We start from the raw sequence: 21,648 nt of genomic DNA, 5'->3' as shown, positions 1-21,648 counted from the left end.
GAAAAGATTTACTCAGATGCTATCAGGACATGATGATTTGAGTTATAAGGAGAGGCTGGCTAGACTGGGACCTTTTTCTATGGAGCGTAGAAGGCTGAGGGGTGATCATATAGAGACCTATGAAATAATGACAGTCACAGATCAGCTAGATAGTTAATATCTTTTCCCAAAGGTAGGGGAGTCTAAAACTAGAGGGCATAGACTTAAGGTGAGAGGGGAGAGACACAAAAGTGTTCATAAGGGCAATTTTTTCACACAGAGAGTGTGTGTGTCTGGAACAAGCTGCCAGAGGTAGTAGTAGAGGCGGATACAATTTTGTCTTTTAAAAAGCATTTAGACAGTTACATGGGTAAGATGGGTATAGAGGGATGTAGGCCAAATGCAGGCAATTAGGATTAGCATAGGGGTTTAAAAAAAAGTCTATGACTTTAAGAAAGAGCCCAAGAGGTCCAAAAATATGCTGTCTGTGACATGCAAAGCTTTTCTGAAGCCACTAGGGCCACCTATGGACCAAGGCCATATGAACAAGATCCCCTTGGCTTATAGGATGATGGCGGTCTTCCTAAGGATTACAATGTAACCTGTCAACACTTAAAAAAAACATTTTCAGCAATTTCTCAACCATGAATCCACAATGAGAGCTGATACACCTCAGGCTATCCCTTCATATCCTAGGGTAGAGTCTATGGGTGAACCACCATCAATGGGAGAGTTGCAACAAGCAACCAACAGACACAAAACAAAACCTTGTGGCCCTGATGATATCCCGGCTGAGGTTTCCAAAACTGATGGGCTTTGGCTTACATCAAGACTCCATAAACTCATCCTTTGTATTGGTTTGGGAGGAAAAGAAACTTCCCCCACCCCAACTTCAGGAATGAGACAATTGTAAATACCTTCAAGATGACATGCTACGGGAATGAGGCATTTCCCTCTCATCACAGCAGGTAAAATCTCAATTCTCCTTTAATCACCTACTTCCTGTGACTGAGGAGATCCTTCCAGAGACAATACAGGTTTAGAGCTTTCAGAGGAGCCTCTGACATGGTCTTGATGGCTAGGCCACTCTAATAAAAATGTTGAGAACAACATTAGGAATTCTTCATTGCATTCATCAATCTGACCAAAGCATTTGACTCAGTAAATTGCTAGGCTCTGTAGAGTGTATTCCAGATATTTGGATGTCCAAGAAACTTCATCATAATCTTTCAAGTGCTTTGTGGTGATATGACTGCAACTTTCTTAAGGAAGAGATCATTAATAGATACTTTAAAATCCAGACTGAGGTCAACCAAGGCTGTGTGACAGCCCCTATAATATTTACAATCAACCCGACAGTAGCTGTTTACCTCATGAATAATCTCTGCTCTCCAGTGTGAGTATTAAATACTTGGAAAACTCTTAATCTCAGTTGTCTGCATGCCAAAACTCAACTGACTATCACAGGTTCATGTGGGCTACAGTTTGTGAACAGCTGCAGTATCATTGCTCACTCTGCACCAGATTTTCAAGCCATTCTTATCTCTTCAATTCCGCATACAAGAAACTCAGCCTGTCCTTGAATATTATCAAAACAAAATCCATATCAACCCACATCTGAACAGCCAAATATTTCATCTCCCATATATGTTGATAGAGACAGACTGGAATATGTTGAGTACCTTCCATTCCTTGGTAGCTACCTCGGTCCAAAGGCCAGCGTTGAAGAAGAGATCCATTACAACATCAGCTAGGTCAGCTCAGCCTTCTACAAATTACAGCAGATATTTGACGACAAAGACCTCCACAAGTGTGGCACAGTGGTTAGCACTGCTGCCTTACAGCGCCAGGGACCTGGGTTCAATTCTGGCCTAAGGTCACTGTGGAGTTTGCATGTTCTCCCGATGTCTGTGTGGGTTTCCTCCAGATGCTCCAGTTTCCTCCCACAATCCAGAGATGTGCAGATTAGATGGATTGACCATGCTGAATTGCCCCTTACTGCCAGGAAGATTGACAGGTGCTGTGGGGATAAGGCCTGGGTGGGATTGTTGTTGGTCCAGGCTCAATGGGCCAAATGGCCTACTTCTGTACTAAGGAAATTCTATGGTTCTGTGTTTCTAAGTAAACAAAACTCCTGGTGTAACAGAGCAGTTGTCATCACCATGCTCCTGTACTGCAATGAGACACCGACTGTGTCAGTGACATATCAGAGCACGAGAGAAATTCTGTCAGTGGTGCCTCTGCCACATCCACAAACACTCAGGAAAATTCCTACAAAACTAACCACTGTATCCAGATAGGCAAAATGTATCTCCTCTGCCAGATTCTGTTCTTTCAATTCTCAAAGGGCCAAAGTTCCAGAGGAGAACAAAGAAAATGTTTCAAAGATACTACGAAATTCCCCTTGACATTTTTTTAAAAATTCTTTCTGTGAATGACACAAATAACATTGTGTTTATACAAGAACAAAGTCAATTGAGTGGATTACAAGAAGCAGCGGAATATCTCATTCCTCAGAGACACCTGGCAGAACATTTTCATAGTCTTCTTAGTGAATCTCATCAACTAGCCAACAAGATATACCCAGAGGCACAATCTGACTTCAGAGCAGGTAGATCAACAGTAAACATCTCCTTAACCATATGTCAGCTTAAGGGAATTGCAAAGAACAGCAGACACGAGTCCATCTTGATTTTGTGGATCTCACAAAAGCACTTGAGATGTGAGCAAGTCAGACCTCTGCTGGGTACGAGAGAAAATTGTTTAAAGTTTATTTATTAATGTCATAAGTCGACTTACGTTAATACTGCATTGAAGTTACTGTGAAAACCCCCCAGTCACCACACTCTAGCACTTGTTTGAGTACACTGAGGGAGAATTTAGCAAAACCAAGCACCTGACCAGTCTGTGAGAGGAAATCAGAGCACCCGCAGGAAATCCATGCCGACACAGGGAGAACATGTAGACTCCACACAGACAGTGACCCAAGCTAGGAATTGAGCCCGGGTCCCTAGCACTGTGAGGCAGCAGTGCCAATCACTGTGCCACCATGCCACCCATTGGCTGTCCTTGCAAGCTCTGCAGCCCCATATGATGTTTCTGTGATACCATGCACGGCACCATTCAGTTCAATGGTTGTACCTCTGATAGTTTTGTGATCAGGAATTTGCTGCATTTTATCTCCTACTCTGTTTATTTGCATTGATGGAACCTAAATGTATCTTGCATAATCAGGGCATTGCTTGTATCGCCTTGTGCCTTCTCATCTTCTTCCCACTCCTTATCTTTTTTTTCCTGCTCCAAATCCTTGAATTATGTGCTTTGATTCTTGAGCTTCCTGCAGGTCCAGGCTTGGTAATGTTGTGTAGAGCACAGCATACCACAACCATTCTGGAGACCTTGGCTGATGCGTACTGAATGGCACTTCCAATTCTTTAGAGTGTGCTTAAAAATTAGGGGTTGCCCATTTAAGTCAGAGTTGAGGAGAAATTCTTCCTCTCAGAGCTCATGAGTCTTTGAAACCCTTCTCAAAAAGACAGTAGAAACAGAGTCTTTAAATATTTTTAAGACAGAGGTAGATAGATTGTTGATAAGTGAGGGGGTGAAGGTTTATTGGGGATAGCCGGCATTGTGCTTTACAATCAGGTCAGCGATGATTATATTAAATGGGCAGAGCAGGCTCAAGTGGCTCAGTGGCCTACTCCTCTCCTATGCTCATATGCAATAGGGCAGTACAATTAGTTTTGGATTGCTTTAGTAAAGAGATAGCAGAGATACAATGGGCCAATATGCTGCAAATCTTTATGGTTCATCTCTTCTATTTCACACACTCCTTAATTCCTTTCTTTTCATTTCCTGTCAAGTTCTTTTCTTTATTTCTTTCTTGAAGTCTCATGTTTGTCTTTTCTTTCTTCCTCCCTTTGTCCCTTTTAAAATATGTTTCAAACCTTTTCAGCTCTGCACAGGGAGACGGTGGATAAGAACAAATGCAGGACAGAAAGTCAATAGGTCACCTGACCAAGAAAATTAAGAAGCAGTCCAGAAAGTCAATGAGACCAGCCTGGTGAAGCCAGGTGGAAAAAGAGAGAGACTGAAGAAAATCACTAAATTGTTGGGATAAGCAATGATTTAGCCAAAAGCACAACAACAAGCTCAACTCAAACTCTGAGCTTTGAATTAGTGGGTGAAATTTAGAAGCAAAAATATCAAACAGCCAGGGCCGTACTGAGAGGAATGACTGACATAAACTGCTACCAACCATGAAGAAACCCAAACAATCCCAGACCCATCACCATCAGAATAAATTAATCTCATTTTTTTGGACAAATTTAATGTTCCAATTTTGTAAAAAGTGACAATGACAATTTGCAATAGCGAGTGGTACGTTTGTTAAGCTGAGAATTAGCATCAATTGGAACCTTAAACAGAGGAGAGGAAGCTAGAAGAAGGGAGTTAAAAAATAACTTACTTGTCATTAAAATATTTCATTCTGGCCACTGCATGAATGGTGGCTGGTATTAAAGGAAATCCTGGAAGAGAAGTTGTTAGATGTTAGGGCTTGCACTCTTTGCACTTTAATTTTTAAAGAATACATCAAATAACACACCAGTGCACATGGGAAAATCGCATTCTTTCCATCAACCTATACAAAGAAAATTCAGGTTCTAAGGTTTAAAGTTTCAATTTTAGCAGAACATCACCTTCGAAGTAAATGAACTGATTGGAACAGATCCTTTTTCATCAAACATCATAATAAATATAGGACATTAACACTAAGAACTGAGAATTTACTTAATGCTAAAATTGCGTATGATTTATTATTGAGAAGAGTATAAGAAGAAATTAAATGCTAGGAAAATATTGGTCCAAAGTATGGGCCACATTTTCAAAATATCTGGGCCGGAATCTTCCAGCCGTTCATGCCCCTCTGCTGCTGCAAGCAAGGATGGAGAATTTGGCGCTTATCCAAATCTGCGTTTACTGCAATGGGACTACAGAAGCCCACTGGTGTGAAATTCTGGCCTTGGATTCGATATGTGCATGATCTTACATCAGGAGTCCCGGGGCCATCTCCAGATCCCTATGCCTCTGGGAGAATTTGGGTGTTGGGGGAGGGAGCAAAAGAGTGAGTAACCGCTTGCTGCCAATTAACAGTCTATTAATCTCCGCAAAAAGCTTGCAAAGGGCCTGTTCACACAGTTTGGAATTTTTGAGTTTTACTTTGATGAACATGAAGAATCTGGTGCACTTTAATGTGCAGCATTTGGGTCTGCCTGATAACCAAGTAGAGTTTACTTACTTTTGGGTTAAAACCACTTTCTCATGGATCTACTGGAGCTGGTGCAAGTGACTGGCATTCCTTGTTTCTGCGTGGCCCTTTTATCTCTGTGTGCACTGTTGGTAAGGAATTACCTGCCCCCTTCAGCAAGGCATTGGCAGGCTCTAACATGGCTATGGCCTGGCTTTGCCTCTGGCACCAGGCAGACAGCTCCAGCTTGTTTGAGAGGTTCAGGCTGCCTGGAAAACTTGGCTACTTGAATTTAAAAATTACATCATGAGAACAACAGAACTGAGGCATTGGGTCAGGATCCAGAATTAATTTGGGCATGGGGATTAACAATCTCACTTTGAAAACACACAAGATTCATGAAAACAACTTCTTGATCAATTTAATGTTTTGCTTTTCACTCTTTCATGGAGTGCTATTCCCTTTTTGTATTAATTTTGTTTAATTTCATTTATATATTTTGTTTTTCTTTTCTTGGTGCCTTGACCGGCGTTAGGTTGCATTTTAATTGTTTTCATCTTCAGCAATCCGGTTGTTTTCTCTCTCTGCTACTTTTTCTTTCACTTTTTTCTGTTCTCTGTTTTTTTCCTCTTTCTTTCTTTCTGTCCTGTGTCCTTTCCTTCTTTTCTGCTATCGTATTAGGTACCTTATAGAATTTTAGCTTTCCCACCACTCATAACAGAACCAGGAAATTAGTACCAGGATCCCTGAACCATTTACCCCTATGGGGTGACGTTATAAATGCAACAGGCCGGGAGACTCAAGTGGAGGCTGATTAGCGGGCTTCCCGCTGGGCTCCACGACCTTAGTGAATCTCCGGCCGCCAGATTTCCAACACCGTCAGCTCCGCACCAAAAATTGGCAGGGATCTGTAATATTTATTTAAATTAGAATTTAAATCTCATTAGCAGGCCCAGGATTGAAGACTCCGGGTCCACTGGAGTTTCCCCCCCAAGCCAGGAGTGTTTCACTCCAGCAGGGTTTACAACAGGTCCCCACCAACGGGGAGCAGGCCTGAGCCTGCTGGGGTGAAGAGGGGAACCATGGAAAGACAAAGTATTGGAGGTGTTGGTAGCCTTAAAAGTGGATAAATCTTCAAGTCAGGATGAATTATGCCCTAGGCTGCTGTGGGAGGCAAGAGAGGAGATTGCAGGGGCTCTGACCCAAATTTTCAATTCCTCTCTGGTCACGGGAGAGTGCCAGATGATTGGAGAACAGCTAATGTAGTTCCACTATTGAGGAAGGGTTGTAGAGATAAACCAGGGAACCACAGACCAGTGAGTCTCATGCCAATAATAGGGAAGCTATTAGAGAAATCTCTGCAGGAGAGCATCTAGCTCCACTTGAAGAGGCAAAGCTTGATCAGGGATAGTCAGCATGGCTTCATTAGAGGAAAGACATGCCTAACAAATTTTATTGAATTTTGTGAGGAGGTGATTAGGATTAGGATAATGCAGCCAATTTAGTTTATATGGATTTTAGCAAAGCCTTTGACATGGGAGTCTTGTAAAGAAGGTAAATTCACATGGGAGACAGGGTAATTTGATAAAGTGCATTGAAAATTGGCTCAGTTGTATGAGACAGAGAGCGATGACTGAAGGCTGTTTTACCCAGAGGGTGGTGACAGTTTTGAATGTGCTACTTGGGAGGGTAGTAGAGGCAGGTTGCCTCACATCCTTTAAAAAGTATCTGGATGGGCACTTGGCGCATCATAACATCCATGGTGATGGGCCAAGTGCTGGCAAATGGGATTAAATGGGAGTTTAGGTGTTTCTAATGTGTCAATGTGGACTCAATAGGCTGAAGGGCCTCTTCTGTGTTGTATGGTTCTACGTTGCTAAGAACAGAAAAGGAGTTACATCAGATACGGAATGAGAAGTAAAAGGGCGATTCTCCCATCGCGACCCGCAAATTTTCTGGCGGGTCAGGTTGGGAGATGCATGTGTCAGTCATTTTGCAGGTTCCCCACTAGTGTTTATGACATGTGGGCATCTCCCAACTGGAAAAAAATGGCACCACTGGGACCGTGCCGAAAACTGGCATGCCACTAATTTGCATTACTTATTATACCTTAGTGTGCCATTATCAGAATTGACACAGCAATCTCCGCCCACATTAGCATCTCCCACCTCTTTGGCATGATATCACTTTGGTGTGAATCAGAGTAGGTATATAAAAGTCTCAACCTGGCATGGCAGCCCTGAGTTGACATGAGGAGTTAAGTGCTGTTAGCGGAGCATGGCGAATGTTGCAGGCAGGAACTGGAAATTCCTGATGGCCTTCTTCCTGCTGCCTTCAGACGTTGGCCCATGGACCTGTGATATCTGGCGTTGGGGGGCTTTTATCTTCTCAGAGCTCTCTGAGAGAAGTTCCATGAAGGAGACCTGCTCAGCCCTCCCCTTTAGTGCAGCACTGTAGTTCAGTGTTGGAGGCACCCTCAAGGAGTCCTGCTCACTCTCTCCCTCCACAGCACTTTGCTGCAGGGTGTGGTCAGGGACTCGACCGAGTGCTGGTGTTCCGGCGTGGGGGAGGAGTGCACCATGCACTGACTGAGGTCTAACCAGGTGAAGCAGCTGCTGCTCCAGGCTGGGTTCAGACACGGACTGCATGGAATCTGCTGTCACTGGACACACATCTGGTGCTGCTTTGCAGTCTGTCCCTGTCCTGTGACACTGACCAGCAACACATGCCTGTCACGGATGCTGCAGTTGTACTTCTAGCAACAGCTCAAGGCTGCGCATTGCCCATGTCTGCACACTGAGCTGCATAATCTGTGCCAGCATTTGTCATGATGGGAATCTCTCACAACCCTAATCGGGTCACACATGGTACCATGGATTGTGTGGTGTTGCCAGCTCCCACAAGTGGGGGTTTTGCCCAAGTGAGGGATTGGGGTGGTGCTGGGTCTATGCAGCCAATGACAATAATCCGTCATTCTATTCTGTTTCCGAACTCCACTGTGCAGATGGATCTCAGTCTGATCGATATGGAGTCGGCCATGTTGATGGCAGCACGGGCGGAGGAGGAGGAGGAGGCTGCAGCTCAGGAGGTTGTGGGCATGGAGACACCACGGCAGAAGCAGCCACCAGTAGTCCCTCAGGAACAAGGGCAGGGGGCTGCCACTGAGGGCCAGGAGGGGGGGGTGAGCAGGCTCCTGAGAGGGTGCACAGGAAGCGGTGGGTAACAAGGCCAAGGAGGTACTTGTCCCACAATTCATTCCAGGCCTCTAGAGGAGAGGGCTTTCACCAGATGCAACTCTCCAAGACCCCGATGCGACACCTTTGTGAGGTGCTCGCACACCTGGGACCTCAGGGAGTGGTGACCACCTGCTCTCTGTTGATGTGAAGGTTATGGCTGCCCTGAATTTTTATGCCTTTGGCATATTTCAGGCTCCCAGTGGTGACCTAGCTGAGATCTCCCAGGCCTCTGTGCACAAATGTGTGCAACAAGTCACAGATGCCCTGTATGCCTGGGCAGGGCAGTTCATTAATTTCGATGTGGGCCATGCACAGCAGGAGGCTTGGGTTCTTAGCTTCACATCCATCACTGGGATCCTGAATGTGCAGAGCACAATGGATAGCACGCACGTCACCTTGTAGGCCCCACATGTAGGACTGCAGCAATCTGTGAACAGGAAGGAATTCCACTCCCTGAACGTCCAAATTGTCTGTGACCAGAGGATCATGCAGGTCGATGCATGCCACATAGGGAGTGTCCATAACAGGTTTTTGCTCAGGCAGCCAGACATCCCTAGGCTCTTTGAAGACCAGCCCATGCTCCTGGGATGGCTACTGGGCGACAAAAGATATCTGTTAAGGTCATAGCTGATGATACCTGTGTGGAGGCCCGAGACCAAGACTGACTACAATGAGCCAGCCATTGAGTCCATCATACAGCCTGCTTAAAAAGCAATTCTGCTGCTTGGACTGCAATAGGGAGACCCTCCAGTATGAGCCTGTGTGTGCTTCACACATCATCATCATTTGTGCGCTTTGCACAACATTGCCTGGCAGTGGGGAGACCAGCTGGAGCAGGAGGAGGAGGAGGACGGGCGAGGGGCTGAGGTGGATGTCCCATCGTATGAAGAGCTGGAGGAAAGAGAGTGGCGGCAATGGCAGTTGTCCGTCAGGCAAGGACAGCAAGGGATACCTTGATTGCAGCCTGCTTCACCTAGCTGGTGCTGTGAAATGAGGGGGCTGCAACCAACATACATTCACCACACCCCAGGAGCAAGTGCAGTCACTATTCACCTTCCAAACTGACCTGGGCCATCAAACCACCACATCACCCTTCCCCAGCCCCTCTCATCAGTGGGGAATTTGGGACCAGTTCCAGATGCCACCTGTTCCAATCTGCAAGAATCCTGACTTGAAGAAATTCAGGGCCACTTGCTCTGGGCCTTCAGATCTGACTGCAAGAGATGAAAGAGCTCTGTGAGCAACTCATTTGTAATGCACAAGTTTGGGGAAATGATCCCCAAAGACTGTGGGTGGGTAAAGCCTCCTCCTGAGAGCCTTTCTCCCTTTCCCCTTTTCTCTGTGATTATATGCTTGTCTGCTCACTTGATGTTTCTGCTCCATTGCTTCTCGTGATACAGCCTCAGGGTCAATGGCAAGTACAACGACCATGACTGGGAAAAAGCGGTCAATGCTTGAAGTAAGAACCTTCTCTTTGTGCAGCACCCCTCTGTGCAAACTTCATCAACTGTAACCAATATTGGACATCACCCAGCACTTCCAGCAACTCATATCAGGAACTAGTAGATATTAATTAGCATCTAACCTGCAAATTATTACAGATTGTTTTAAATTGTGCTTCTGGGATGTACTTCCTGAGACAGAACACACTTTCACACATTTGAGAGTTCAAGCGACAGGGCTGAAAATGGCAGTGCTGTTGTCAAATCAGTACTACAACATGAAAATCTGTCTACTCTGTATACCTGCAGCCTGATGCTGATACTAACATCTCAACTAGCACGTTTGGCTCATTATTGTGGCGCTGAAGCTGCATGTGCTGTGGAGCCCAATTTTGTTGTCACAGTCAGCATACTTGCATGCATTTATGACATAAGGTACATCAAAATTTATCTGCGAGTAAATTCTTGATAAGGTAGTCTTGGCAACAATCATTCATTTGTTTCTTTGATCTCAAAAAGAAGAGAAAGAGAACCATGCACTGGTTTGTCTGATGTAATACATACCCCAGCCCAAAAGGTAATACCAATGTAGATGCTGTTCCTCAGCAAACACCGCCACCACGATGAGTGTGTGCAAGTAGATCCCTTCGCAAAGCATCCAGAAGTAATTGCAGCCCAGCATGTACTGGAGAAAGAAATGCAGCACCTTACAGCCCACCTGTGGAGACAGCCACAATTTTGTCTTTAACACACGTCCATCCAATCACAAGAACATTTTCTATTCCATGTACAAAGAAGATTAAAGGATTAAACTTTGAGAGTCACTTAAAGCAGCAGTTCTCTCAAAAGATAGAATAAAAAGCCTTTTATTTTTCATAACATGAGCGTTATCTCTAAGGATAGAATTTCTCAGATGCCAAATCATTTTAAGTCAACAGAGGAAATTCAAAATTCAAAAAGCTCTAAATCCATACTTCAGTGTTACTTATTATATTTATGAAGAACAGATACATTAATATATCCTAAGATCCACTTTAGGATCCAGTCAAGTCAGCTGATGCTGGATCCTCCTGTCTGGTGCATTCAGCAGTTCCGACAGTCCATTAAAACATTCCCATCTGCCTGAAATGATTGGAATTATCGCTTGCCAACTTGTATTATGAACTCACCGAAACAAAGCTTAAATGCAGAATAGAACAAATTGTTCTGTTGAGTACAGCAATAATAAAGCCCATTTTTCTTTTTTTAGTAAAAGAGCAGATTAAAGGTCAAACAATGTGGAGCAGATGTTGATAACATTACTCATGTTACATAGCTAGGATGAAAGCTTAAGGTGTAAATGAAAAGTGACCAGATATGTTCTTGTTGACTTCAGCCTTATCCTCATTTTTGATCCAGGAGCCTGCAGGCAAACATGCCAGCATTTGCTTGTTGTGCTCCCCACATGGTAAGCTTCCCCCTTCCCCACCTGCTACTGGGTGAATATGTGGTATGGCAGAATAAAACCGTTAAGGGATTATTAATTTCCCACGCTTTTATTGGTGACGAGGCAGGAAGGCCAGTCACAGACCTTTCCACCACGTACTTAATCAAGAAAGCAGAAAGGTGGCAGGGCCCCCACCTTCCTGATTAAATGCTCCCAACCCAGCAATCCTGCCACTGGGGAGGACATCAAATTCTACTCATTGTCTGAGGGAAGATATCTACCAACAATAATTCTGGGTCATATTTCATTTCTTAATTTAGTACAATAATATGCAAAACCCTGGAAAAACAACCAGTAAACCAGGTTAATTGATGCTCTGAACATTGTATTTGTGGAAAAATAATTGAAATTCGCAAAAGAGGACATGTTCTCCATAGCGTAAGGCTTTGACAGCATGGTGCAGGAACTGGTGGAAATCCACTGGCGGAGCTTTTGGATCTCACTCCTATGGAACACATGGGCCTCCAGGAACCTGAAGGGAAGAGGATCAGCAAGAGTACAGCCTGGGGCCCTCTAGCCAGACAACTCTGGGCCCATCTGACACTACCTTCCTGTGAACAACACACTTCCAGCCCCTGACACTAAGAAGGAAAGCAGTCAAACATTCACGCTGCCTGAAAACAGGCCCAGACCCTCAAGGTCTCGGCCCCCCCCGCCCCCCCGCCCCCCCCCCGCCCCCCACACACCCCCCCCCCGCCCCCCACACACACCCCCCCCCCCGCCCCCCCCTACAATGGGCTTGTAGTAACTGACACTGTGAATTCCGTATTTCTGAGCTGTATGATAAGCCCATTTGATGGCAGGATGCGGTGTCTCTCTGTCAGGCAGGAGTCTGACATATCATTGAGGATGAGAGGAGCATCGCTCTGTCCTCAATGCAAGTCATCATCAATCTCCTGCAGAGTCCAGTCAATGCTTCAGTGCTTAACCCGTGATGCCTGGCAACAGCTTGGGAACATACTGCTGGCACCACATGACTGGTTAGATGTTAGCCCTCATGGTGGAGGAGTTAGTAGCTCCTAGTCCTGCTTGTCCCCAAAGCAAAAGGCTACGAGGCCATCCCTACTGCTGTGGCCCAGATCATTTTCCATCTAATCCTCTGCATGGTCACTCTCACCGCCTCCTCCTCATCTGAGGAGATGTGGCACTCCTCCATCTCCTCAGGTCCAGGTGGTTTCTCTTGCGCAGCACCAGGTTTTGGAGAGCACAATGATGTGGGAGATCCGCTGGGGGCTATATTATAAGGCACCCTCCAGACCGATCCAGTCACTGGAACCGCATCACCAGCAGGCTGATCACCTGTAAGCTGGTAGGACAGAATGTTGAGAGGACTGGGTTAACTCAGTGACCAGGGTGTGGAGCAGATTAATTGCGAGCAAGGGACAGTCAAACAAAAAGACTCTAAAAAAAGCCCAGGCCAGAAACAATTGCGATTATAATGGGTTGTTGAACAATAAATTGGATAAAAGGAGGAGGAAGGTCAAAAAAATAATGTCAGAAAGTCCACAAAATTTCTCATTTAAATTGGGATGCAACTGACCTGCCATCCAAATTCAAAATGTTTAAATAACTTATAGAGCTATGGTTTTCTGATTCAGGTGTGTCTGAACCCGATAAGCTCATCATAAATTGGAAATGAAAGTGTACCAAGCCTGAGCATGTCAAGAGAGCTAAATGATCCCCAAAAGATATTGACCAAACCGGCAGACAATTTCACTATCGGATCAAACTTTGTATTCAATGACTAGAATTCATGTCATTTTGATAACAGCCTGCAGTATCCATAGATCGCTTTGTCAGCAGATGCAGAGAAACAAGATGAAGTAGTTTTTTTGGAAGCAGAATTAGTGCAAAGAATTATATACTTGGTGATCGCATCCACTTCCATGGACAAATGCGGGAAAGATCTGCTAGACACAGCCAAAAGATAAAGCATTGAAGAGGTACTCATGGAGAGACACAAGAGTGAAGTGATCCACGTAGGTGAACAGAGCTCGTAAGTCCTAAATGCAACCCCAATGTTGACACACTTACTAGTGTGCACGAAACATGGAAATGCTCAGCTTTCCATCAATTTGGCAAAGCATGAGGCACAAAGGGCCATTGGTAGTGGCAATGCCTAGAGCAAAAGGCCATTCACAGATTCAAACAAACTATACAAAATGGGTACCTTCAAGCAATAAGAATGACCATCCAGTATCTTGTCACAAACACATACTGACAAAACCAAAACATGGCAATGATGTGCACTAAGAGATGAAGAGAGGGGAACACATGATTCCCACCATCAACCTGTGGAAATATGGATATTATCACTCACCCATACATGCATGGATTGAATGAGGAAGTTCGCAAGAGAGATAGTCTGTTAGTCGGCTAGGAACTTTGAAGTCGTCATCAAGACGTGCGAGGCATGTCAAGACCGTATGCAAGTCTACAGAAAGAACCATTGATTTCATATGATGTTCCTGCACATTCCAGGTGAAAAGTTTGGCCTCTCTCATGTCCATGCACTGACGTCACCATCATCATTAACTACTTCAGCAAATACCCCATTATTCAACTATTGCACAATATGTCAAACACAACTGTTGCACACACTCTATGTGCTATTTACAGTTTATTTTGTGTGCCCCGAGAGGCCATTATTGAAAATGATGTGCAATTTATTGATAAGCTGTTTCAGGACACGTGTGAGAAGTGGAATGTCAATCATAGTACTCCTTCACCTCATTACGCTAGATCTAATGGCCTAGCTGAACAAATGATTTATACAGTGAAATCTCTCATTCTCAAATATGGACAGTCCTAGCAAGAGCTGCACAATGCAGTATTACATTTGTGAGTGACACTTTTAAGTGCAACTATTCCATCACCAGCAGAGCTAATTTTTTGCAGACCAATGCTTACCAATGAACTTACTCTTACCCATTCTACTTACTCAGGAATTAGAAAGCAACTTTTAAAACTGCAAGAGAAAATCACCAATGTAGATGATAAAAATGCGGGTATAGAATTGCCAAGTTTCGAGTTGTAACATGTTTGCATCCTGAATCAGACAGAAGGTACATGATAACCGGCCCATGTGACAAGGATGTGTTCAGATCTAAGGGCGTATGAAGTTCATACACACAAAGGTGCAATGGTAAGACACAACAGAGGACAAATCACGTCCATTCCAGCTCCTCAACCGCCATCCAGTCATATTGCAAAAACAACATCCCAAATGCAACCAGGAATAACGTCTAAGAATGATAATGCCACAGATTACTGTGAGCAATTAAAGAAACTTCCAGGCAAAGTTTCTGTTACAAGATCTGTTTGTATCAGCAGATTTCTATTATGCTTTCGAGTGTCATAGATTCACTAATCTTATACACTTGCATAAAGGTCACTAAACATGAACATGTGTTGTAAATAGCTATACATCTTAGGAAGGAGGGGGGTATCTTTTAAAAGAAGAGTTATGTTGTAATATGCCATTTATGCAGAGGAGAATCCCATCACTAGAAGGAGCTGGTTTAATTTTGTTTTTACTTTTAAGCAGAGCGCACAGCACTGCTGCTGGTGGCTTCAAGCTTTATACTTTTGAATGTACATTTCCATGTGCCTAGTCTCAACAAATAGACCCGCACCACGTTTACCCAATCATTTATATGATTGCCACCTTAATATCATTATAAAAAATGATACAATTCATTAAGATTTGCATTGGTCTCCTGCATCCTATCCATTATCATTGCTTCTTCTTTGCCACTGTGTATTTTCCCAACTATTATGAAAAACCTAAATTTCAATTATCTTTCTTTTACCTTTTCAACCTTCAGGCTCTTCCAGGGTGTCGTGGATCACAGAAAACTGTAAAGTTGAGCAAACTAAAGTTGGATTTTGGTCCGTTGAGTATTGCTTTAAACTAGATTAATGATCTGTGACTCCTTCTCAAAATAGTTTAATTCCACTTTCCCTTGGCTTGGATCCGCTGTATTCCAGGAGCATATTTTGTCAGATCCTATTAGCTGAGCATGTTTCAAGGATACATAATTGTTTTCTGGTGAGTGTAATGGTAGTTGTGCATTGGATCCTAACCAGTTGTGTTTGTGTGCAGTGGTGGAGGAATCTGAAGTGAAATAGCCTCTGGCAGTTTTGTGCCAGTCTGCAGCCCAAACCAAATATTTCAGGGAAATGTTATCTCGTGTAAATCAAATATGCTAGTTTCCAAATCCAATATAAAAGTTACTTAAAATACATGTTCCTTTCCACTGTTTATTATTTTATAGGCAACTTGCGCCGTGCAAAGGCAATAAGCCTAATTTTACTCAATTCTTATTGTTTCATTAAAGCAGAGGAGATCTTTTTTGTTAAACGGTTTATATCAAAAACAAAAACATTTCCATTTGTAGCTGGTGAAATGTTATCATCTGAAAAATTTGTCCTTGTTCCAGGTCTGAGTTTGGCTGCCAGGTTAGTCTTGGGCTGGATTTAATTAGTAGTTGACATTTAAGACAAATGAATTCAATTGAACTGACAGATAACTATGCTGTGAATGTCCTTTCATCATTAATAGTGTGGCAGAGATTGTATTTTTTTTTCCAACATTAATATAGCTTGCAGTCAGAATTCAGAAAAGTGTCACCAATTTTCAGTGCAAGTGGTAAGAGGCTAAGAGATGATCTTTGGGAGGACATCGCTATTATTTCAATTGAGAGTAATTTATTCCCTTTGTATAATTTTCTAATCTTGCAGTGAAGTTGTGAATTTTGAAATTGTAGTTACCTAGTCCAAGTTGTTAGGCTGTAATGTGCTTTAAATTGTCAATTCAAGATGTTAACACTGTCAGATTGAAATTGTGATAAGCGATATAATAATTATGTATGCATAACTAATACAGCTTAATGCCCTTCCAGCAATTTAAGTCTAATTTGCTCCTTAGATAAATGTTTTTTTAAAAAAAGATTTCTGGAAGAGTCATTGATATTGTATTTTCCCCAAGTTCCTGCTCTCCCACCCAGATTTACTGTTTTCCTTCATCCACCTATTTGGTTTGAGAAGCAGCCAACAGGGCTGTCCAACATGTGGCCTCCTCCAATTTACTTCATGGTCAGCCAACAGGAGACACCTGTTATGGAACAAAGTTCTCTGGGGTTTGTTTTGTTCCAAGTTAGAAAACATCAAAGCCACTGTTCTAGATGACAACTCAATAATTTGTTGGGGTGTACAAAGAACAGGTTGACCTGCAACTCAAAGAGGATTACTTGTTGAATGAAATAAACTTCCACTTTTCTTTAAGGAATGTATAATTTCTCCTCATTACCCCAATGCCAATTTGCAGTCCATCACTAAGTTGGAGCACTTGGTCTCTGTTCAATAAGCCTCTATACCACGTCTGAGAACAGGAAGGCATTTGGTGATATACAGACATATGGGGCTCCAGTAGACGTCTCTATTTTCCGCCCTTAAATCTGTGTGGAACATTTTTTTATTGTTGCATGTTATTTACTGATGATTTTTATTCGCACTGAAATTTTCCGTTCTGAGAAACCATATTCGGCATAAAGTGCTTTGAGGTCAGTTGCAGGCATCAGAAAAATGCAAAATTATAGTCCTCTCTGCAAGAAAATAGGAAAACATAGTACTGGAAAAGACTCACAGTTCAATTTTGGCCTGTCCCATAAACTAATAGGTGTCAATTTCCTACAAGGTTGTGATGGAAGCTGACCAAAACCACACTCAGGAGGGGATCAGAGGTCATGATCCACAAGGCTATCATTTGTATTTCTCTTGGCTCCATATACAATTTAATGATAGTGGCCTGCAAAGGTTACCTGCAAAGGTAACTCTAAGAAGTGCTTGTTAGAGTGCAAGTAGGTCATGTTTTCTTGAATGTAGCACGGATCAGTGCTGAATGTCTCAGATAAAACAAAAAACTGTAAAGGAGGGCTGAAACAGGCATTGGACTCTTTAACTGTCCCTTATTCTAGAGTTATTTTGTATATATAGGTGTCCATTCAACTTCTGAAAATCAAGACTGAGGCCACTGAATTTCTAAATCCAGCTTTTCTCTTCTGGATTTGAATCTGTATACTTAATTGGTTCCAGATTTGATGGCAATTTCGAATTTGGGGTTCAACATATCTATTTCCTTAAGAATCTTGGCTATTCAAATAATGGGCAGAATTTTGGTTGGAAAAGCAGGTAGCCAGTACACATTGGCCAGTAGGCAAAACTTCCCCGTCAAGTGTGTGGGCAATAGCCAATTAAGTGGCTACTGCTGGAGTTGCCTCTTTGTTCAGGACTGCAGCCCACCCCTCCAGAGCTGACAGCCAATCAGAAGACCAACAGTTCAACACCACCTGGAACAGTGCTTGTTTTGAAAGCAGGCAGGGATCCTGTAGCCTATAACAAGTTTACAAAGATTTACAAAAACATCTTGCAAGTGATGGAAGGGAAACACCTCTGAGAAAATTGTTCAGACCCCAGGGCTGTCCTTTCTGTTCCCTCTATGCTTCAAAAAAACTTGTCTCTGGACTGCAGCTGAGACCGCAGCTTAAATTAGCTGTGACAAAGGGTCAGTCCACTGTAGGCAAAATGCTGAAGGCTTGGTAAAATGGCCCTTGACAGGGCCTCTGCACCTTTAAGTTGTCTCTCAGGGAAGAAGGCAACTCATCAGATCTCATTCCTGTGGTCAGTAAAATTGTCTGATGGCAGGGCATGGTCATGAAGCCAATCAGACATTTACAAGTCCCCTGCCGCCCTTCCAGTCTGCCCAATATCTCCCTGAATCATTTTTCCACAGGTAAAAACTGCCAGGCTCTTCAACCAGTCAGTATAGCTCAAATGACTTAAGCTTGGTAGAAGTTTTAACTATCAACATCATGGGAGAGTTACCATTAACCAGAAATCCAACAGATTAGCTATACAAATATCGTGGCTACAAGAGCAGCTCAGAAGCTAAGAATCCTGCAGAAAGCAATTCACCCTGTGACCTCCCAAAGCCTGTCCACCAACTACAAAGGCACAAATCAGGAGTGTTACAGAATAGTCTCCACTTTCTTGAATAAGTTCAGCTCCAATAACACTCAATAACATTCCCACTGCACCAAATCATCGAGGCTCCTTCAACAACATCTCCCAAACCCATGATCTCTACTACCTTGAAGGACAAGTGTGGCTAATACATAGGAACACCATTATCTCCAAGTGACACACCATCCTGATTTGAACATGTATCCCCATTCTTCACTGTTGCTAGTTCAAAATTATGGAACTTCTTCCATAACAGCACTGTGGGTGTACGTACACTATGGGTGTACCTACATCACATGGCCTGCAGCAGTTCAAGACAGTTCACTACCACCTTCCCAAGGGCAATTAGGGACAGACAATAAGTGGTGCCCACATCAGTTGTACTTACAAAAGGATGCAGAGAGGCAATTTCTTCACACAGAGAGTGGTGAGTGTCTGGAACAAGCTGCCAGAGGTAGTTGTAAAGGTGGGTACAATTTTGTATTTGAGAAAGCATTTAGACAGTTACATGAGTAAGATGGGTATAGAGAGATATGGGCCAAACGCAGGCAATTGGGACTAGCTCAGTGGTTGAAAACTAGGCAGCTTTGACAAGTTGCGCTGAAGGACCTGTTTTCATGCTGTAAATCTCTGTGACCCTATGACTCTATCCCATGAATGAATATAAAACAAAGCAAGTCTGGTTGCTCTTTTCTGTACTGTCACCGATGCCCAGATATCCTTGCTGTTGATTGCAATCAGAACACATTCTAATTGTGGCCAGTGACCCGTAAATAATCATCATCACCATCTAGGATTTGTGCTTTATTCCTCTGGCCGCATACCTCAAAAACAAGTCAGTCTAACTGCTGCTGCAAATTGCCTTGTTAGTTTTCATTAATTTTTTGCCAATCCCACGAGGTCCCTCTCCTCCACTGTGAGCCATGTTGTTGATACTTTCCGTCCCTGGTGTAATTATTTTCACCTTGCCCACATTAAATGCAATTTGCTGTTCAGGTGCCTGCCTCCCAAACCTATTTAGGTTGTATGTGGCTTGTTACTTCTCCATTGTTTTCAGCACCTCTATATGCAAACCTCAGCAGTTTCCTTTCTCTCCCCATCTTCATATCATATAAGTGCACAGTATGCAGCAACAGTCTGACCCTGATCATTCGGGACTCCCTAGGAAGCCCTTCTCCTATCAACATCATTCCAATCACAATTACCCTTTGCTTCAGTTGATTTTCATCCCTTTTGCAAATTGCAAGTGAAAATCCAATCAAAATAAAACATCAAAGCTGTTGTCTAACGTATTAATGCTCAGGATAAAAGTGGAAACTTTAATCACATGTGGCATTCTTTGCATTCACTATGTATAATGCCAATGACACATGCTAGATGTTTTGATTTTATTCGGTCTTTCCCTTGGCTGAAATGTGCTGATATTTTGCTACAAAACAGTATCTGTAGAAAAAGGGAAGAGGTAAACTAACCTCTGGTGGAACTGTACTATGTCTTCCTATAAACATTAATATATCATGAGCAGCTGACACTCACAATCTATGATACTTAAAGTATTTTAGGTGGCAACCAATTTGATGCATCACAAAAGGAAACAGAGAATTAAATTGGGAACAGAGAATGAATAGTGGAATAATTGGAAGTTGGCCACGCTGTAATGCTGCCTGCAGTGATTATCATATTGATTTAAGACATGTCACTTAACATAAATAATTCTCTCCCTCTGGGATGTTTAATTTGCACTTTTCCTGGTATATATTTGTAAACATATGATAGAGAAAATTAGAATTGCTTTGGAAATTGGATAGTCAGATGCTCTTTCCTAGAGTAGAAAAGTCAAGTACTAGGGGATATAGGTTTACGATGCATGGGGAAATATTTAGAGGAGATGTGTGAGGCGAGTTTTTTTACACAGAGGGTGGTGAATGTCTGGAATGCACTGCCTGGGGAGGTGATGGGGACAGATACAATAGTGGGTTTTAAGGGGCAACTAGGTGAATACATTAACAGGATGGAAGTGCATATGGGTCTAATTTAGGCAAGCATCATGATCAGCACAGGCTTGGAGGGCTGAAGGGCCTGTCCTGTGCAATACTTTTCTTTGTTCTTTGTTCTTTATCTTGGAGGGTGTGTGTCATTAACAAGCATTTTACATTCTTTCAAGCCTGTGTTGATAGTTATGTCATCTGACTTTAAGAAAAATGCAAATAATTACCTAGAAGTGATAGCAATACATATAATAAAAAAACTTATAATAAATAAAAGTGAGATACTGAATTAAGGGTATTGTCTCCAGTGAAGTTCACCCCACTCTGCATATAGTCAGCTTTTACCTTCAGGGTCCAACTGCCAAATTTGCCTTTCATTAAAGATTTTTTTCCCTAAAGAACAAAGATAATTCATTTCATTTGTTCAGTTTAATTAAAACAACTTGGTCAGTTATGACCAGAAATATTGCTTCTTTCCAATAAAACTTAATTTATTTTCTACTGTGCAAAAGATAGCAGTAAAATCCAAAATAATTGACACCACTGTTTGATCAAAGTTTTCAAAGTCAGAGCACAGTCCTATACTGATATTTAGTTTCTGAAAATTCAATAATAAAATAAAGAAGTTGAGAAAAAGTTAGTACAGCAATGATTTTTTTCAATACATTCTTCAGTGGAACCTTCTCTCTCCAGGTTTTTAATCCAGGTCTCAACACTTCTCTGTAATTGCGGCAAATGTCTGTTACAGTACTTCTATTGTAGGTGGAAACATTCTTCTGCCTGTCTGATTGCTCTCTGGCTTGGATGTCCTGATAATCCTTGGTTACCAACCCTGACATGGGTATGTTCAGCATAATTGGGAATTGTGTGCTGAATTTCCTGCCCATCAGGAGTTCAAATGTGGGTAGGTCACATCGCAAAGGGGTGGACCTGTACGTAAGCAGGGCTGCAGGGAGGTCCTTCTTTTTTAGCGGGGGGCTTTTACTGTATGGACCTCTCTTTCAGTTTCCCCATTTGACTATGGGTATCGGGGTGGGGTGTGTGGTGGCTGAACTGGATGTGGTGACGAAGTCCATAAGGTACTCATTTGAAAATTGTGAGCCGTTCTTGGACATAATCTGGGATGCTATGGTTCGGGAAGATCTCTATTAGTGCCTTTATTATTGCCTTTGTAACAGTTGTGTACTGTTTCTTCAGTTCAATCTCTTGGGTGTGTTAATAATAATATAAAAGCATCAATCACTCA

At 42.8% G+C, this 21,648-nt stretch overlaps 1 protein-coding gene across 2 annotated transcripts in view; it reads right to left on the bottom strand.

Moving 5' to 3' along the window:
- calcr (calcitonin receptor) overlaps nt 1-21,648 on the bottom strand; it is a 269,497-nt gene that overhangs the window by 42,997 nt on the left and 204,852 nt on the right. For both annotated transcript variants that reach the window (XM_080216792.1, XM_080216801.1), the window contains 2 exons: nt 10,470-10,623; nt 4,448-4,508 (listed from right to left, as the gene is read on the bottom strand). In XM_080216792.1, the coding sequence (XP_080072918.1) occupies nt 4,448-4,508; nt 10,470-10,623 (215 nt within the window). The remainder of the gene's footprint in view (nt 1-4,447; nt 4,509-10,469; nt 10,624-21,648) is intronic.

Source organism: Carcharhinus amblyrhynchos, chromosome 2 (assembly GCF_965287045.1).
Source record: "Carcharhinus amblyrhynchos chromosome 2, sCarAmb.v2.hapA, whole genome shotgun sequence".
In the NCBI taxonomy this organism is placed as follows: Eukaryota; Metazoa; Chordata; class Chondrichthyes; order Carcharhiniformes; family Carcharhinidae; genus Carcharhinus; species Carcharhinus amblyrhynchos.
This window is presented reverse-complemented; position numbering and strand designations above follow the sequence as displayed.